Source organism: Tubulanus polymorphus, chromosome 2 (assembly GCF_964204645.1).
Source record: "Tubulanus polymorphus chromosome 2, tnTubPoly1.2, whole genome shotgun sequence".
NCBI classification, from domain to species: Eukaryota; Metazoa; Nemertea; class Palaeonemertea; order Tubulaniformes; family Tubulanidae; genus Tubulanus; species Tubulanus polymorphus.
This window is the reverse complement of record NC_134026.1, coordinates 21,385,355-21,403,315: the sequence shown is the minus strand read 5'-3', so window position 1 is coordinate 21,403,315 and position 17,961 is coordinate 21,385,355. Positions and strand designations below refer to the sequence as shown.

Genomic DNA, 17,961 nt, shown 5'->3' with positions numbered 1-17,961 from the left:
CTGACGATCATAAACATAGCATGTAATCTGTCACAAAATATATATATATATTTATTGCAATTCATTCATTCATTTCCTCAACTGACAATAACATATTTCATATACGCGAAAAACATCATCATGATATTCATAGTATTTACAATTTATACAAGAATACAACAATCGTATAAACTTGTTTGTATTTTCCCCTTAACAAAGAGGAGGTTTTATATATTTATATATATATATATTTATCTTTACATTTTTATACAAGTTACAAAAAAACACGTTTTTTCATTCATTAAGAGAACATCTCTCGACTAGAAAAATAAATCAACACACATTCATAAAGTAACATAACTCATTTCATAATGTTAGCACTTATAACATCTCTGTACATCGAAAACTATACGTATTAAAAAGATCTTCGACAATATAATATACAATTGCTTTTTCTAGTATCTCGGTCTCGCGTGAAATGTCAACAAATGATCAAAACATAGGAGTAAGACAATTTGAGTGAAGAATTAATATCTGTGTCGTAATAAGTAACAAAAAAGGTTGATCGACTTAGAAAGAAAAATGGAATCTCAAAACAAAACGTTAAGTAAAACACGATTTTCATTTACTTTTTGAGGCCAGCAACAGTTTTTTTTTTACTCGAACATACATTTTTTAGTGAAGAGTTAACATCAGTGTCGTGTGTAGAATAAGCAATGAAAAAGTGGGTTCGCTTCATCGAAAATAGAAATCTCAAAATAAAACTGAAAATCAAAATTTTCATAACATTTTACTATACCGGGTAAGTAGAAAGTGATGAGAGGGGGAGTTATCAAATTTTGTTCTGTTTTAAAACGAATATTTCTTAAATGAACATCGTCGCAACAACTGTATACTTTATATATATATCAATAACAACGATCACAACATTTCTATCACCGCCGCTCAGTAACCACGATTTAGAAAAAAAACGACAACAGCTTCATTGCAAAATTTTACGATTCTCAACTTCGGAAATAGAACATGATTCAAAAATAAGTACTCGTAACTTATTGCCATTCGATTCGATTATATCTATTATAAAAAACAGTATACCTAACAACGGCTATCGATACCTCCGTCTCGGAGGTCCGACTTATACGATTCACGTGATATCACTGATTTTTTTTGTCGTCATTTCAATTTTTCTCAATAACACTCCACCATGTCGTATTCAGAAAAAACAAATACCAGCTACGAACTTTCATTCACATTAGCACCATTTGACAACAGTAATGGATACATGATATATCGATAAAAGAGAAAAAAAACGATTCGCTATATCTTAACCCGCCCGGGAATTCATGTTATTTTCATGCATACATGAGGAAAATCGTATTTCCAGTAATACTGGGGATAAATAGGCCCCTGCCTTATTCCCATATACATGTAGTGTCGATACCCCATACCCCATTCTACAATAGGCACATCTACAAGAAACCGTAAAACTGCAATAATGTCCGCAGGAACTCGATTATACACAAATTATTAACCACGATAGATATTTACTTTAGTCCCAAGCGGGCTAAAAAAGCTGCAACAACGATGTGACTGATATCGGCGCAACTATCTGCGCGAAAGAAAATTAACAGACCAGTACTTCCAGCAATACCTCTGGTTTCAGGCATTATGGCAAGCGTCGAAAATCTGATCACAGTAAGCACTTACAGGCAGAAGTTGATTCACTAGCCTTCATTTTATTTTTACGTAATCATTGCTACGCCAAATACAGTAGATTACTCTTCACTCAAATCGTTCTAAGTCAAGATATCACTAAACTCGAAAACAAAACCTTAGAACCATTGAGCAATGACAAATAACGCCAACCCTACTGCATGTATCTCAGGATTTACCGGTCGTAACACAGTTCTCCTGAGTAAGATTTGACTTAAAGTCAAAATACATGTAATTGAAAATGAACGCTTTGGCAATAGCCTTCCCTGGGATGAACAACCACTTTGTTATAATACATCCTCGCTTGCCAGGGTTTGGATGCCTCCCTCCGAAGCTCACGCGAACGCAAACCCTGGTCGCAGTTTCTTCAAGATTTCTCGAGTGAGTAGACTGGTTGCCCCTCAGCGGCCACTAGTCTATGTATCGAGCCAAACAGATGCGTTGTTTTTCACCGGCAGATTCGCTCTATCAATACCACGCATCTGATCAGCTAGATATTAACTGGTAGCCGCTGAGCGGCAACCTGTCCACCAAGAAATCTTGGGTGGTGTAATTGACCAATTACGGACACGGTTAGTTGGCGGGAGGCAATGATGTCTTGGCGAGCAAGGATGTTACTCTGTTACATAGCAACATTTTTAATGTCCGGTTTTTTTTTGTCTGGTGCACTAATCGTATTAAAGGGGCCAGTTTTATAGATCAGTCGCTTGAGAGACCCATATCAAATCATATTTACGGGTCGTCACCAAATTTTGTCATGAATCAACTATGAGCTGCCTACTGTTAACTGAGCAATACGAGTAGGTAACTACAACTATAATATATACATCCACCTCAACAATCAACAGTTTGTCACCAATCATCATCATACAGCGAAGAATATTATCACAAATATTATTTGGTCCTTTACAACATATCTATCACTCTACGCGTACATCATATGTACTAACCACGATTCACAAAGTTGACAGTATCGCCAGTTATTTCCTATGATCGATCATCCAAGAACCCAAGGATAGTTCAGTTATCTACGGACAAGTTACACATTTTTAAATGTTTTTTCATCAACATATTAACTTAAGGTGCAATTGTTTTTCCAAAAAGTACTCATAATCAGACCCAACTGTATATCAAACATTTGGTGGTAAACTGGGCTGAATGATCATTTGAGTCAATACCCACTAGTACTGCTGAACTACTGTATTTATGAATAATAATATTTTCCCATAGTCAGATCTATAATACTGTTGAGATTATGAACACTGTTCATTAGAATAACTATAATATCACAAACTTCACATCATACAGATCCAGTTTTGATAAAACATTCGCATGCAATTAGAGAGCTTAAAAAAAGTTAATTCTCTTAAAACTTAAAAGCATTATTACAACTGCGCGTGTTATTGGAACCAGTGGTCATTTGGTCAGGTTTGCATCTACCACCATAAATACAGTGGTGTTCACACGAGGATTTCAGTACAGTAGTAAGTGTTCACACGCCTAAATTGCTTGAGGCCAATTCATGACTTATTCAGTCAAGTACGAAATATCAGCCCAAGTGCAGAAAATGATTGTATATCCATGCACTTTTCAGATGATTTTCAACAGCCATTTTTAACATAAGAAGCCACCAAAAATGACAGTTATGCCCAGCGATGGAAGTATTTTGCTGACATTTGCAATGAATTTAATAGCACAGTCAAGTGTACACCGTATTGGCAATTCAAGGGACAGAATATCAGAAAAATGCGAGAAAACAAAGATAGACGTCATCTCGAAAACACTCCCCAAATCGGTATACCAAACTTAAAAGTGGGCTTACTAAGCACCGAATCTCGCGTGAACACAACTGATTTTGTAAGCGCTGCAGTATTCTAGAAAATTTGGCACCACACAAGTACAGCTCTTGCCATGCGCAGAAATCATTTGAATGCCCCTTCTATATTAGCCTTTAACCATAAAGCTACCTTTGAAGATAACTTTGACAGTTACTGGTGACTTATAAACAAGTGTGGAATTTGAATTTATAAGTCATGGATGGAAAATTGAAGATAGAAACCATTAGGCCTACCTTATTAGAAAGATATATAGACTGAATAACCATTCTCATTTTTGTTCTAAAGACAATTATCTACCAGTCTAAATGACTATCTACCGGTATTCACTGGCAAATAAACGAATGGAAATAATCAAATCTGAATTAGCATTCAATTCAAGTAGTGGGTTGATGTACATGTACGTAAATACAATCTTGAATCAATTCAATACAAATCATGGCACATGTACACATGCATAGGCCATACATAAAGGCAAAATACAAAAGTACAATCTTGTTCAATGTACACAAAATAGTATATAAATTTCCTTCAATCGAGAAGTATTTTGTGCAGTCTGTGTTTAATACAATGCTGGCAGTCAGGCACCAAAAGCCACGCACAACACCCGTCTGCGCTACAAAAAAATAAACCAATCAATTCACGCCTTCATTACGAAAGATGAGGAATAATTCTATATCCCTTAATACAGTCCAACCCGCTTCGATCTCATCGGGACACAGTGGAACTTCGTTACAGCGAACTTCGCCGGACAAGAAAATATGTTTGTTATAACCTATAGTTCCTTATATCCAGTATGAAAGTTATCAAAATGTCTTACTCTGGATGAAATTCTATATTTGTTATATCCGATGAATCGTTTTATCCGAGTTCATTATAACGAGGTTCCACTGTTGCATTTTTCTCCACCAGTATCTAGAATATCATTTTTTTGGAATCATATGGAATACTCGATCAGATAGATTTCATCGGTGCCAACTGATCCGGTTCAAGCGAGTTAGACCGTGCAAATACTTCCCCTGAGATTTCTTTTTCAATAAAACATACATATATATTTCATCGTTAATGAAGAACAAAACTAAAATATATAGAGCACAGTTCAGATGATTACTTTGAGATTTCAATTGAGCATCATAGGTTGTTCATGCAATAAATAGTTTAAGCCTTGCTGTTACTGGCTACTTCATTCGGAACAATCGTAACTAAAAGCATAGGCTCATCCGTAAATGCTTATCTAAAGCGTTGGTTCTAGAAATTAATCACCGCTATCATGAAGTAGCATGCCAATATTTGAAGCTGCCAGTACATTGAATGTTGGTGCTTCACCAATCTTTTAAACAGGGCTACCACCCTGTGAAAAGTGAACAGTAACAAGTCAAAATATCATTGAAAGGAAGGACCGATTCAAAAATATGAGAATATATTGAATAGTTACAGTTCTCGAGGGCTCAATAAACATCTATCACACTTCATATAAAAGTAATCTTAAACATTTGCTCTATACTTACATCCCAAAGAGGTTTTTTAGGTTCAGAGGATGTAAAAGTGATATGCCTTACACAAATGCTCCAAAGCCATATTACAAAAACAAACGATTAGTTTTCATCTCAGTGAAGTTGAAATCACCACGATAGAAGTTAGGTGTTAATCATGAAGATGGTTTCCTTTCAAACGCCGAGGAAAATGAGAATGCCCAGAAATTGAATTATTACAATCAGACACCGTCATACAGAAGAATTCCCCTAACTCGATACCAATGAAGACCCAGGTCGGGGATATAGTCCAGGGTTAAATTTGACTATACACAAAATGAATATTTCAAATCTAGCCCAAGATTGTAAACCATTTGTCTCAACAGAAATATTTCCGTATTCCCCCCCCCTAAATAATGCACAATAATTTGCATGAATATTTCAATCTACCAATTCCCGTAGTACAATTTCCCCAGCTTTAACTCTACAGAGAAAGGTGCAATCTACTGTATGACCTAATAGTTATGATAATATGTTTGTGTTACACGGGTATGCTTAAAATGAATTGGACAGTGAAATTGTGTTCTACTAAGTTGTTTATTATCAAAGCTAGCACCACCGGGAGAGGGAGCTCTATATGGAGTTAGTAGATTACCTTCAATACGGTAACTTCCAACTATCTCCTGATAACGGATGGAGAACCTGCAAAGAGACTCGAGTCACTGCGATTAAGCTGTGAGAATCCATGCCTGCATACAACGCTAAAATACTGTCAAGTTCTAATGATGTTTATACTGATATTGATTCGACCCCCTGAGTTGCACATAGGGTTGAAGGCCTCTTCAATTTCAGTTTCATTTAAGGCATTTATTTGTAGAACCAGATCAAAGCCCTTGAAAAACATTTTGATACCCATTTCGATAATTCTACTAATCCAGAAAGAGAATCAATAAAGTTGGTCGCTAACTGCAGCCTGGATCCAACCTTCATTCATTCAACACTTAATCGATTCTTCCCAGCAGGGATCCAAACACTGCCACACAAGTCAGAAATCCCATTATATTTTAAATCGGGTTTTTCCATTTACCGGTAGTCTATCCAAGAAATTTTCCTCGGCAAATATACAATGAGCATTCTGATTGGTGCCGAAGTTTTCTTGGGGTAAACCAGCGCATGTACCTGCGCACCCGCTCTAGTGTGGCAAGGTTTCGAGCCGTGGCCGAGTCTAGTGATGCCATCAGGTTGGAATCCCTGCTAGGCAAGTATGCACTTAATCACCATTCCTCAAATTTTTTACTCAAGACTCGGACATAATAGCATTGCCAAGATTACCCCAGTACTAAGCTCTGTCTCATACCGACTGCTTAGGAAAGATGAACGAATAGTGAATGACTTCAGGCCGCAGATAGACGAATAAAATTGAAAATATCAGCTGCCACTAATACTATGGATGTAGCTAAAAAGCGATCAGCTGTCAATGGTGGAGAATAGGATCGAATCCAGCAGTCAAGGGCGGGCCATCAGAATCGTCGTCATCGTCATCAACCAGCGCGCAGAGCGGGGAAACGCCGGCAACCGGACTTACGCTGTAATCGAATGTTTGTGTAATCGCAGCCAATGACGTATCGGTATCCGGATCGGTCAACAAATCCAAGTCTTTATTCAACGGCGAAGCCTGAAATTCAGCGAAAGAAAAACGAGAATTATGAGATTTGAACGCTACACGAGTAAAGGCATTTCTGAATTCTGGCTAAGTTGCTCAAGTCGTGTCAGCCAAAAGTGATTTTAACTCAAGATTATTTGTCTGAAGTGGATCGATATGCTGTGCATTTGTGCACTAAGACTAGGCTAAGACTCCTGTGCAACTGGCTCGAAAAGACCGACAGACAGATGTTAACCTACAATTATCAATACTCTGGAACAGGCTATAGAAATTTCAAACCATTAACTATAAGAATAATTATAAGGCAGATCTCGATCTGAATGGTGAAAATATGGCTTTAAGAAGAATCGCATGAATTCTAAACCTTATATCTATTCATTGATTCAGTCTATAAATATGCGTACATGTACAATTGATCAGTTACCATAGATAAACCATTTTGGGAGGATCACCAATATTGGGATCTTGTTCTGTCATCATCATTTCTTGCACTGATTTCTAGCCCCCTTAATGATTATATGACTTCATTAAGAATGATGTATGAAAAGGAGAAAATGGCAAGTTATTGTCTCCGTCCCTCAGATCGTTTTTCATCAAATTTTATCCAACAACCTGAACAATTCTATTAGCAGCAGGTGTTAGTTAGATGACAAATTTTTTGTTATCTAAACATTCCAAACTCTGAGGCCCTGGGATTTAAAGAGCAAACACAATTCCGTATATCATTCAAGCCCAAAAGGGTTGTCGAAAAATTTACCTCCTCGCTTAATTTTGACTTTAAACTGGAGCCGGTAAAAGGCAGTGTTTTATCCAAGTCATCGCCATCAACAAGGTCACTGAGACTGTCCTGTAAATATGTACGCGTACTAACAACTTTATAAACTGAAACCATTTGCAAAACAACAACAGGCTAACCAAAAATACAATACAGTGGTAAATCTCGGCATAATGATAGTTTACCGTCGGTGTCTTAATGAAATATTTATTCCCTATGTCAATAGAATAGAAACTGGTTCGATTTCATCTTGTACACATTTGCTGCCAGCTTGATAATACACTACAGCCTCCAATTGCCACCATGAATATACTCGTAGGTTGGCACTGGAGCTGTTACATAGTCAATCTTTGTTTTCGAAATTGACCAATGGGCAATGAGAATAAAGCAGAGTTTCACATTGTCAGCTAATCAGGAAATGTATCATTCACATGTAAATGGGAAGAATCAGCTACGAATATATTCATAGACGGCATTGGTGACACAGGCGCGTTGGAAGCAATTTTTGATTGCTGCGGCCAAATACCGATTTTCGACAATTTTTAAATGTTGCTGCTGTGAATTTACTTAATTTTCTTTAAAAACGTTGTATTCAAAGAAAAAAAGTAAATTCAGTAAATTATTACCGCAGCTTTGGCCGCTGCAGTCGCTACGGTTCCAACGCCACTGTGACAGAACCGGAAGTAGGAGTATATTCTTAACTGGCAGCAAACGTGTGAACAAACGAAAACTTGAACACTTCAGATTTAAAATCTACATACATCGCACTTAGAAATTCATAGCACGAACCTAGTTTGACGAACACCAACGCTGGACAAAAAATGATGCACAATAATGCAAGAGAAATGTTCTTCGAAAATCTATCGCTAGGGTTTGTTTGAACTTACCGCCTGGTCGAGACTAATAATGCTCGAAGCGTCTTTATCGACCGGTGTGACCGAGCGGCTGACGGCAGTTGAACTCGTACCACCGCCAGCTTTAGAACCCGATTTCAAATCCGTGCGCATGCCGTTCATTTGATTACGCATCTTGTGCAACATCCATTCCGGCACAGTAAATCCTTCCAAATGATGCAATAACAAACCCGGGCTATCCCTGCGTACAGAACAGAATGTAGTTAAACATGTTATAATAACCAGGAACCAGTTGCTCAAAAGTTGGTTTAAGCTCACCTGTGGATATTTGACATAGTAAAATTAAAATTCCACAGTTCCTAACATTATAACATTAACATTATTTCCTGACCATGAATTTGTTCATACAAATGTAATGAACAAAAAGTGTGCAAAGATCAAAATTTCAAACTTGCTGCTGCTGCTATAATAGATATGTCAAGTATCATATCTTATATGATATAGAGGTGTTGTAGGGCTACGAAATCCAGGTACAGTAAACCTTGCCTAACACGGACTAACTGGGATCAGCCAGATTGGTTCGAGTTATGGGTCGGAGAATGCGTTGGAAATGATTCTTTTTTCTTGCGAGGTTAGGCAAAGGTCTGAGTTGGCCATGTCCGAGTAAGGCTGTATACAAATAAAATTCACGTTAACAGTACCATTTCGAAGACAACCAATAACATGAAAAGAACTTACTTGTATTCAGCTGTTTCTGCCAAGTCTTTAATATCCTCGGTCAATAACATGTAAGCCTTCCCACCCACTGCTGGCATGTGACCATGTTCATACAGCCATTGCTTATCGTCTTGATCACCAGAATACTGAAAACACAAAATATTTCATGGGCTACCCGAGGACTTTCTCTCATTTTTAGCAATGAAACTAATGGTACAATTGTTCTTACCTTGAACACATTGGGGTGTTTAATATAAAGTCGACCCCTAGTATTGCCGAGACCCAATGCTCTGGAAGATAAACCATTAAAAACTTTGTACGTGCTTTACTTTAAGAATTATGACAAAAATTGGATTCCAGCTATTCCTCTCAATCTATTTTGCTATTTTTACCACATAGCTATAGGCCAGAAGCTGCCCTAATAATTTCAGTAATTCAAACAAATTCATTGAATAGCATTGTTGTTATCACCTGGTCGTAAGAAAAATGGTTACGAAAGCTTACTTGTTAGCTTTAGCACCCATGACAAAGCGACAGTCTTCATTCAGCCTTTCGGGATCCCACTGAAAATGATATACAAAGTTTAATCAGGGATGAACATGGTATGAACTACAGACCACAAGATGTCTCATGATTCTAGTGCTACACAGAAACATCTCATACGTTTTGCGCTGCCCTATGCATTAATACAAAATACTACTTGCATACCTTTGGGCCTTCTCTTTTTATCTGTTCTGGTTTTACCGACTTGCATGGCGTTAAACGTCTACAATGACATTATAAGAAAGTGGCACTTATTACACTATTTATTACAGAGAAACAAGCAGCTTCAACTAGATTATAATTCCTGAAGACATGTTGACATTTTTTTTGACACCGTAAAAACAGTTACAATAATGTTTATATACATTGATACCTAGTAGGCCTATGCGTTATTCAAGGGGTTCTGTGTGAGTCGATGTGCACTATGTTATCAATATTGGCGTTTTAAAATAACAATTACAATTGAGAATTTTGGTGTTTATTTTATAATCAAATACATTCCACAACTCTACTTTTATTTTTGATAGATTCTAATAACCATTTTTTGAGAGATGCACTACGTCACAAATATATGATTTTTTCAAGGCGCCCACAAACTTTTTAAAAGTTATTTTTCCTGTTCACTTAAAGGAATGAAAAATTAACTTTAAGACACAATTAGTTGTTGGTGTCCTGCTCTGTCTTGTGTCAAGTTTGATTTAAGAGCTCAGGTGAACGAACCTTATCTTCTTCACTCTACTACGAAAGTCATAAATTAGATTAATTGATGCCCTGGAGACATAAATTATCTTCAGACGCTGACCAAGCAGGTGCTGCCATCTGTCACTTGTCAACCATACTGATTTACGAATTAAAGGGACAATCCCTCAATCAATGACACTTACCCCGAACCGCCGTGTAGGTGAGCAAATCGGCCCTTTTTCTTTTTCGTTGAGACTACTGGTTGACTGGCTTCAGAGTCGGAATCGGAATGCTTGCGGCGTCTGCCAGCTAACGTCTGCAGTAGATAACAACGATATAAACACACGTATTTAAAAATATGAAGGACTATATTGATTTCTAACAGCTGTTCTGAAGATGAATATCATTGAAATATAAAAAAGAATCCATTTAACTATTAGCGAGAAACCCAATCTGCATTTTACTAAAACAATATTGAATAGATAGTTAAATCAGTAATGGAATATGCATGAATTTTACGAATTCTTAAACTATAGTATAATCATCTTCCCACCTGCACAACAGTGTTCTCTATTTAAGCCAAAACATCATAGTTTGAATCGAGATTTGAAGGCTTATTTTTCATATTTCACTGTGCAGATTATTGCATTTTGCAGGTTCCGTTGTTTATCAAAATCAATGATACCGCCGGTATTTACTGGGATATTAAGATCAAAGATCGATAACTACATAGGAATCATAAGATAGTGCTCTATTTTCTATTTCAAGTGTTTTATTTCCCCTCCTCGAACAAAGGACTAATCTATCATAGATTAAAAAAATTTGAATAGTTGTTATGTTTTAGTGCACCGACTGGCTCGATGCTTACTCGTGGCTGTCGCTTTTTAACCGGCGGTTCGACATGGCTTCCGGCTTCAGATATGTTGTCAGAAATGTCACCAGCTGGTGTACTGCTGCGAGTATCGGAATACATCTTTTTCGCCTGAATAGTAGCAGAGAAAATAATCAATCTTACAAGGTCCCACCAACAACAACAACAACAACAAATTACACAAGTGATCTCTTAACTCCCAAACATTCATATCATGGAGCTAGCTGCATCTGGGCCAAACATAGTTTCATAGACTATCCGTTACCTATAACTGATTAGTTACCTTTGAAAAACTTGTCATTTTTTCGTGAAAGTAGATACAGTCCCGACGTAGAATTAAGACTAAATTTTACTCTCACACGGCTAAGACTTGTCTTGAAGAGATCTCAAAAAGTACATTGCAAACAATTTGAAATTTACTCGAATGGTTATTAACTATTTCTATAACAGTTAGCTCCTACTGATTGGATACCCACTAAGAACCTGGCCACTACTGAATTACCCTCAAATAACATAGGGATATTCCTGATCAATTTCATTGGTCCCAAATGATCTACATTAAGAGCAGTCTACTCGATCTTTCTATATACATTTCCTTCAAAATCTGATTTGTTTTTTTTTTGCATGGAAACCCTTTTTACTTCTTCACATTATATATGGTGTAAGTTGGTGATTGTGTGTGAGAGTAAGAATGAATCCGACGGGTGAGTTGCATCACAAGATTTAACCTTATCCAGCTTTCCCTGGCAAATCATTACATCATTTTATGTTGATATATTATTACTGCTTCATTAAAGTATTCACTATATTACAATTTGTTGTAATTCTATCAGAAAAATAGATAATAATTCAATCGCAAAATCATACCTCTTCCATAATTTGTCGACACACAGCCTGAAGATGTTCGTCTGTCACGCTGTTCTCGCCATTATTCATTCGAATGTTATCCATTCCACTCTTGAAATATTTCTGCGAAAAAATTCAGGGTAGATAAAACGTTAAAATTCGTGTCTTAAGAGGCGGTAAGTAATCGAAGGACGGTTTCGAAGAGGCTCACCTCGACGTATTTCTGAATAACCTCGTCGATTTCTTTGTTGACGCTTTTTTGAAGATTCTGACGAAGCAAGTCCAATGACTTCGCTGAACTGGTGATACAACCAGCCCTGAAAATACAATATGCACACTTAATCCATGTAGACATGACTACTAGTAAAATACTAATCTTCGGGATCAGATACTAGTAAAATGTTTACGATTGAACATCGGAGAATGCATTCGATTATTAGTTCTGAGTACATGTACTAGGTTAATAACTACGGATCAAAAACTGAAAGTTTCCACAACATACTCAATCATACCGGTAATTAAAATCTAGATATCGACCCCATGTATTCGAATGATCCCTAGTATGATCTGGATTTTACTCCTACGGCTTTTGCCGAGATTTTTCCGAATATACTTCATACTTACTTGGCTCGATGCATAGCTATGGAATGTGAGCGGTAAGTAGGTCGGTGTGATGTAGATGGAAAGTTACTCAATGTATTTGGCCGTCTATTGAACGGCTTGGGCTGGAAACCAAAAGGAACACATGATATAGAATGCTTGAATACTCTGTGGCAGACTTGTATATGATATCCGCAAGGTGAGCTAATGCGTAGTGATCGTCCACATGAGTCTCCTCATGATCTAAATGATTCTCACTAAGTAAAATCCATTGAGGATCAAAGATCATTTCAAGATGTACTAGAGTTCAATAGGAACTAAATGGCATCACGCTACCGGACTGTGGGATGCTAACTTACTGTTGAAGGCTATTTCACTAATATATAGAACCAGTAAAACTACTAAAATGGTTTTTACAGATTTCACCGTCTGGGCTCCTAGTTCTAAGTCTGCATATCTGTATTTTTCTCCAATACATGGCTAATGAGTTCAACTATATCGGGTACAATGATTTGATGAATAATTCGTTTCTTAAAACCTACCATATCGACTAATTCAGGCTTTTTCGGGACTTCAACATCTTTTCTCTTATTTTCACTTCCGTCCTTGTTGCCGACAGGTGACGACGACTGCGCCTCCAGTTTCGGCGGCTCGGGGTATAAAGCTACTGGTTCACTAGTCCGAAGAGGTAACTGATGACCGCCGTTGTTAATCAACGGCAGCACTGGAGGGATTCTGTCCGGCGGCAGTATCGGGGTCGACGTATCGATCGGAACCGGTCGAGCGAGCCGCACGGCCGACGGGGAGGCAGTGTGGTGCGCATGCGGTCGCGCTTGGCTAAACGCCGAAACATGATCGTTCGTGTTGATCAACTCCGAATTCGATAACAGCCCCATCAAACGCGGCAGATTTTGTCCGAACGCGTGACTGACGGGAGGAACGTGGTGCACCGGCTGCGGAATCTCGGCGCTCTGGTACGGACTCGGCCGGCGAGGCGGCGTGATTATCTTCGCCGGCGACACCGAATGTCGTTCTTGCGGCGTGTTACTGCCGCTGTCCTGGAACGAACTCTGTAAACGCGCGAGCACCTGTGCCGTCGACACCGGGCTCAACCGGCTGGAATGAGCGCTCATCGCGATCGGAATCGACAGCTTGGCGATGTCGCCGATGTGCAACGGCGATATCCGCTGCAACAACATGTCCGACGATCGCGACGGCGAAGTCCGGTTTTGCAACTCGGCGAGGCGCGACGGAGAAATACGCTGCAGTTCGGGGTGAAACGGAGACAAACGATTTGATAAATCCTGCGGTTCCATTAAATGCATTGAATTCGAAGGCACTGGTGATACTCTGGACTGTACGGGCGATACTCGTTGCCACGAACGGACTTCTTCGGCGAGTTTCAACCGATCGAACGACGGTCCCATGTGTAGTTGGCCGACTCGCAGCGGTAAATGCGCTTGCGACAATGGCGGCGGAGTCTTTCCACGCGGCGCGCCCTGGCCGGCGTTTAGGCCATCATTCGTCAGACTACGCGGATGAGCAGCGCCTGGCTGTTGAGGATTAGACCGTACTGTCCCGGCAAAAGTATGCCCTGATTGTTGCTGTGACAGTAAAATCTGAAATCAAATCAATAGTCATCAATGATAGTGCAACATAAGGTTGAATAACCTTTTCTCTAATCAGCTCCAGAAATAAATTGTGGTTTACAGAATTAAATCATAGCAAAGAGAAGTTTGAGACCCTTTTATAGAGACGGGGAAATATTTTTCTTAAATTTCAATCTGTGTCAAGCAGCAAAATTGCCCCCTCGTTGATGAATAATGATTTACTGAAGTCCAAATCTTCTTTATCGTCGAAAAACATTTTACTCCATATAACTGTGGACAGGCAAAATGCAACAAAAGTACATGTATACAGTACGTCCATCATACAGGGACATTCAGAGGGGCTGATATTCTTTTACTTGTATGGATGAATGATTTTGCGTGAGTGTTTCACAACACCAGGGACCACCAGTTTTATAGACCAAGATACACATCGTTGCAATTGGACATGTTTCCACACTTTTTTTCTAATTTAGCATTGACCAGTTATTGGTCAAATGTTAAAAACCCAGTCCATAAAACTGGCTGCAGTTCAACATAGGTACTCACTTTTTTAAAACGCGCAATTGGCGAATGATAATATCAGATACATATTATGTAATGAAAGGATTTACAGCAAATGTTACACATATATAATGTATATAGCCGGTCAGCTGATACACACCAGTGAATACCGGGGGTAGTGGAATAACAGGTGAGCTTACCAACAATTAACTTGCAAAACGGACAGTGAATGAAGACGCCACATCGAAGAAACCCATATTCTCAGGCATCCGATTATACACGACAGACCCCGATGCACGACAAAATTGTCCGGTTTACTTTTATCTCACCTGATCGGCGATTGAGGGCGTCGGCACGTGCCAGGGCAATCTTGATTGGTTTATTCGCCCAGACATCATGTCGTAGCTCACCTGGTCTGATAAAGCACGTTGCCAGTGCGGCGGTAACTGTCCCGGTTCGACGATACCACCAGTCGACATGTTCATCGGAATTCTTTGAGTTGCTGATGAATAATTTTGCGGGGGCGACGGCGCCCTTCCTTGCTGCGTGTGTTGTATGATTAATCTAATAGAAAATCGAAATCTTAATATTAGTGTGGCTCTTGACAATGGCGAGGAAATATTTTCATCACATTGCTCCTTTGCTCCTCCTAAGTCACGGAACCCACAGTGGTCAAATTATATATTCATAACCATGAATATGGATAATGTCCGAGGCTGGGTTTCATAGATGTGGAAGAAAAACAGTCCAAGGGAATATTTTGAAATTTGTCAGTTATAAACATGGTTTCTCATTGTTACTATGGCTTGTCACCCAGATTAAGGATTTACCCCTAGGGATAACTTTGATACTCAGTCTATACAACCGGGTCCAGGTGAATTTGCCAAACAACAATGGTTGCTTGTTAGCCATCGGAAAGCGTCAGGACCTACCGATTAACTTTTTAACAATTTTGATAATTTCAAATTTTGCAAATTTTAGAAAGCCTTATGCCCATGCACCTATTGAAATCATAACAGTACAGTCTGGACATTTCAACCCCAAACTAGGGTATTTCGGATTTTCTAAATGAGTCAGCTAATCCATCTCATAAATAATATACTTGCATTTCCATTTTCAGAATAATCAAGGTGGCCCCTAATATGCTCAGCAATAACATCACTGGAAAGATTATAGAATCCGACAACAATTTTTTTAATACAGCTTTAAGTTTGATAATCCATACGGCAATCAATCCATAATTCTGAATGCCTATCATAATTTTACCAAAATCAATAAGGAATCACATTGTTAGTCTGGCGAACAGCCAAACTTTATAGAAAGGGACAGTGCTCATTTTATATTGATCAGATTCAAATGAAAGTAAAGCTGAGGTGACTGACTATGACTGCGGGAGCCACATATCATTGATTTTAATAAGGGACAAAAGGTCAAATAATCATAACCCTAACACTACACGGCAATATTTATAATCTGACATCTGTAACCAATCCCTATAACCCTAATCCTTCAATGGATTTTTCAGTCCTTATATACTATGCAACGAAAAGTTCATGAGTTTTGATAGCATTTGAGCAGGAATGTTAACATTAGGTTCCATGCATATTACTTGTGTCCCATACGCAACCCTAGCACTTCATAAATCAAACTACACTCTATGATCTTGGAATAAGGATGATAATCCCTTTCATTCATATGAATGATATGATTTTGTGTCCGATTAATACATGCCAGGAACAAGTCCTAACACTTCAGTCGTCGCAACAGCAAGATCAATATATTTTCTGGAAAGCCAGAGTATAGGTAACCCCTTCCATTGTATGGTACTGGCCTGGGCAAGGGATATGGTTACAATTTGGCACCACTAAACTGCAGTCACTGCTCCCAATTTCTGACCCAATCAGAGACCTGCCATGCAGTGTCATCAGGTATGTACCATCAAAACGAGCTAGACCACCAGATGTGCTCTCAAGTCAAGTTGAAATAGACATAAGACTTGTTGACACTTCCCAGTATGGCGGTATGCACAGCTTTTAACCCTTTTGGCCAATACAGTTATATAATCTATAAAGCACCACAAGGATTGTTCACACCTTCAGTTTGACACACAATTAAACATCAAGACTCTGAATGATGTCTTTCTTATCTTTATCAACTCTAAGGGTCAATCAAAACATCACCACGTGCTTGTATTTACTATTCAGTTGTTGTCACACGTGATCACAATTGACGTCACATTATCGGTTCCCGAAGCGACCGTGCAGCAAACAGCTCGCTTCCGAGCGTTATTGCGCACGTCTCAATCATGCAAATAGCGTGAAAATAGACGCAAACGAACCCAGGCATTTTTCCCCGCGACCGTGCCGAATGACGACGTGCACAGGCAATACTTACGGCCTAGACGAGTCGATGTTTTTGCCTGCTGCGTAAGGATGATCTAACCTCCTGTCGGCGGCCATGATTGATTATTCTGCGAAATGGCAGAGAGGGAAATACGCGCGATCGACGCTTATCGCGGCGTTATTAAAGCGGCACCACACCGGCATCCCAATCTCGTTTTTTTTTACAATGAAGAGCCTCGATTTTAAAACATCAAAAATATAAAGACTTAATTAAAAACTCGAATTTTCGGTTTTATCCTAAAAACAAGAGAATGGTTTCACTCTTGAGAATGGTTTTTAGGATAAAACCGAAAATTCGAGTTTTTAATTAATTCTTTATATTTTTGATGTTTTAAAATCTCTTTCGAACTTGTGATAGTGGGACTCATATTTCATTCGGCTCTCGCGATTTATTGCGTAGTTTTATCACGTTAATGTAGAGCCTCGTTTTTTTACCACAATCCGAAGATCAAGACAAGTGGACAAACACTTTTAATACGAGGATCCTTTTACCTAAGTTTTATTACTAACCTGACAGTGCACGCGGGACATTGGTTTTCAACTGAAAAAACCCTGAGGCAAACATTTTATGAAAGGAACAGCTATCACAGAATTATCCCAGTTGCAAGGCTTAAAGATGTAACGATAGAGATTGCACTGAGATTAATTGAAATCCGACTTTTTTTAGTCAAAGACAAAGTTTTTCATTTTTCTTAGAATAAAAATTTCTGAACACGTAATCAGGAAAAAGATCTGAGAAAACTCAATAGGGAAGAATTAATCTTAAAGAATGATAACTAAATAGCCATGCCAAATCATTTGAAACTTTTAACTTGGAACGCTTGAACTCGCTGGCTCGGGGGATCCCGAATTAAACCCTTCAACATTTTTTCTTTGGCATCAGGTGACGACCCAAAGAA

At 38.6% G+C, this 17,961-nt stretch overlaps 1 protein-coding gene across 1 annotated transcript; it reads right to left on the bottom strand.

Moving 5' to 3' along the window:
* Window positions 1–240: 240 nt before the first annotated feature.
* LOC141899034 (uncharacterized) lies at window positions 241–17,119 on the bottom strand. Its single transcript, XM_074785186.1, has 16 exons — window positions 17,055–17,119; window positions 15,071–15,224; window positions 13,092–14,168; window positions 12,574–12,674; window positions 12,161–12,266; window positions 11,971–12,072; window positions 11,101–11,214; window positions 10,436–10,548; window positions 9,717–9,774; window positions 9,513–9,571; window positions 9,238–9,298; window positions 9,030–9,154; window positions 8,325–8,532; window positions 7,420–7,509; window positions 6,585–6,674; window positions 241–4,143 (listed from the first exon to the last, which is right to left on the bottom strand). The coding sequence occupies exons 1-16, from the start codon at window positions 17,117–17,119 to the stop codon at window positions 4,108–4,110; spliced, it is 2,559 nt and encodes an 852-aa protein (XP_074641287.1). The 3' UTR covers window positions 241–4,107.
* Between the last annotated feature and the right edge of the window lie 842 nt (window positions 17,120–17,961).

Excerpts from the sequence above, each read along its gene's own strand:
- LOC141899034 (XM_074785186.1), bottom strand. The coding sequence starts at position 17,119 with ATGGCCGCCGACAGGAGGTTAGATCATCCTTACGCAGCAGGCAAAAAC. Across the intron at positions 12,267-12,573 it reads ATAGCTATGCATCGAGCCAA|GGCTGGTTGTATCACCAGTT; the intron begins GTAAGTATGAAG and ends TTGTATTTTCAG. Across the intron at positions 9,299-9,512 it reads ATGGGTGCTAAAGCTAACAA|AGCATTGGGTCTCGGCAATA; the intron begins GTAAGCTTTCGT and ends TTTATCTTCCAG.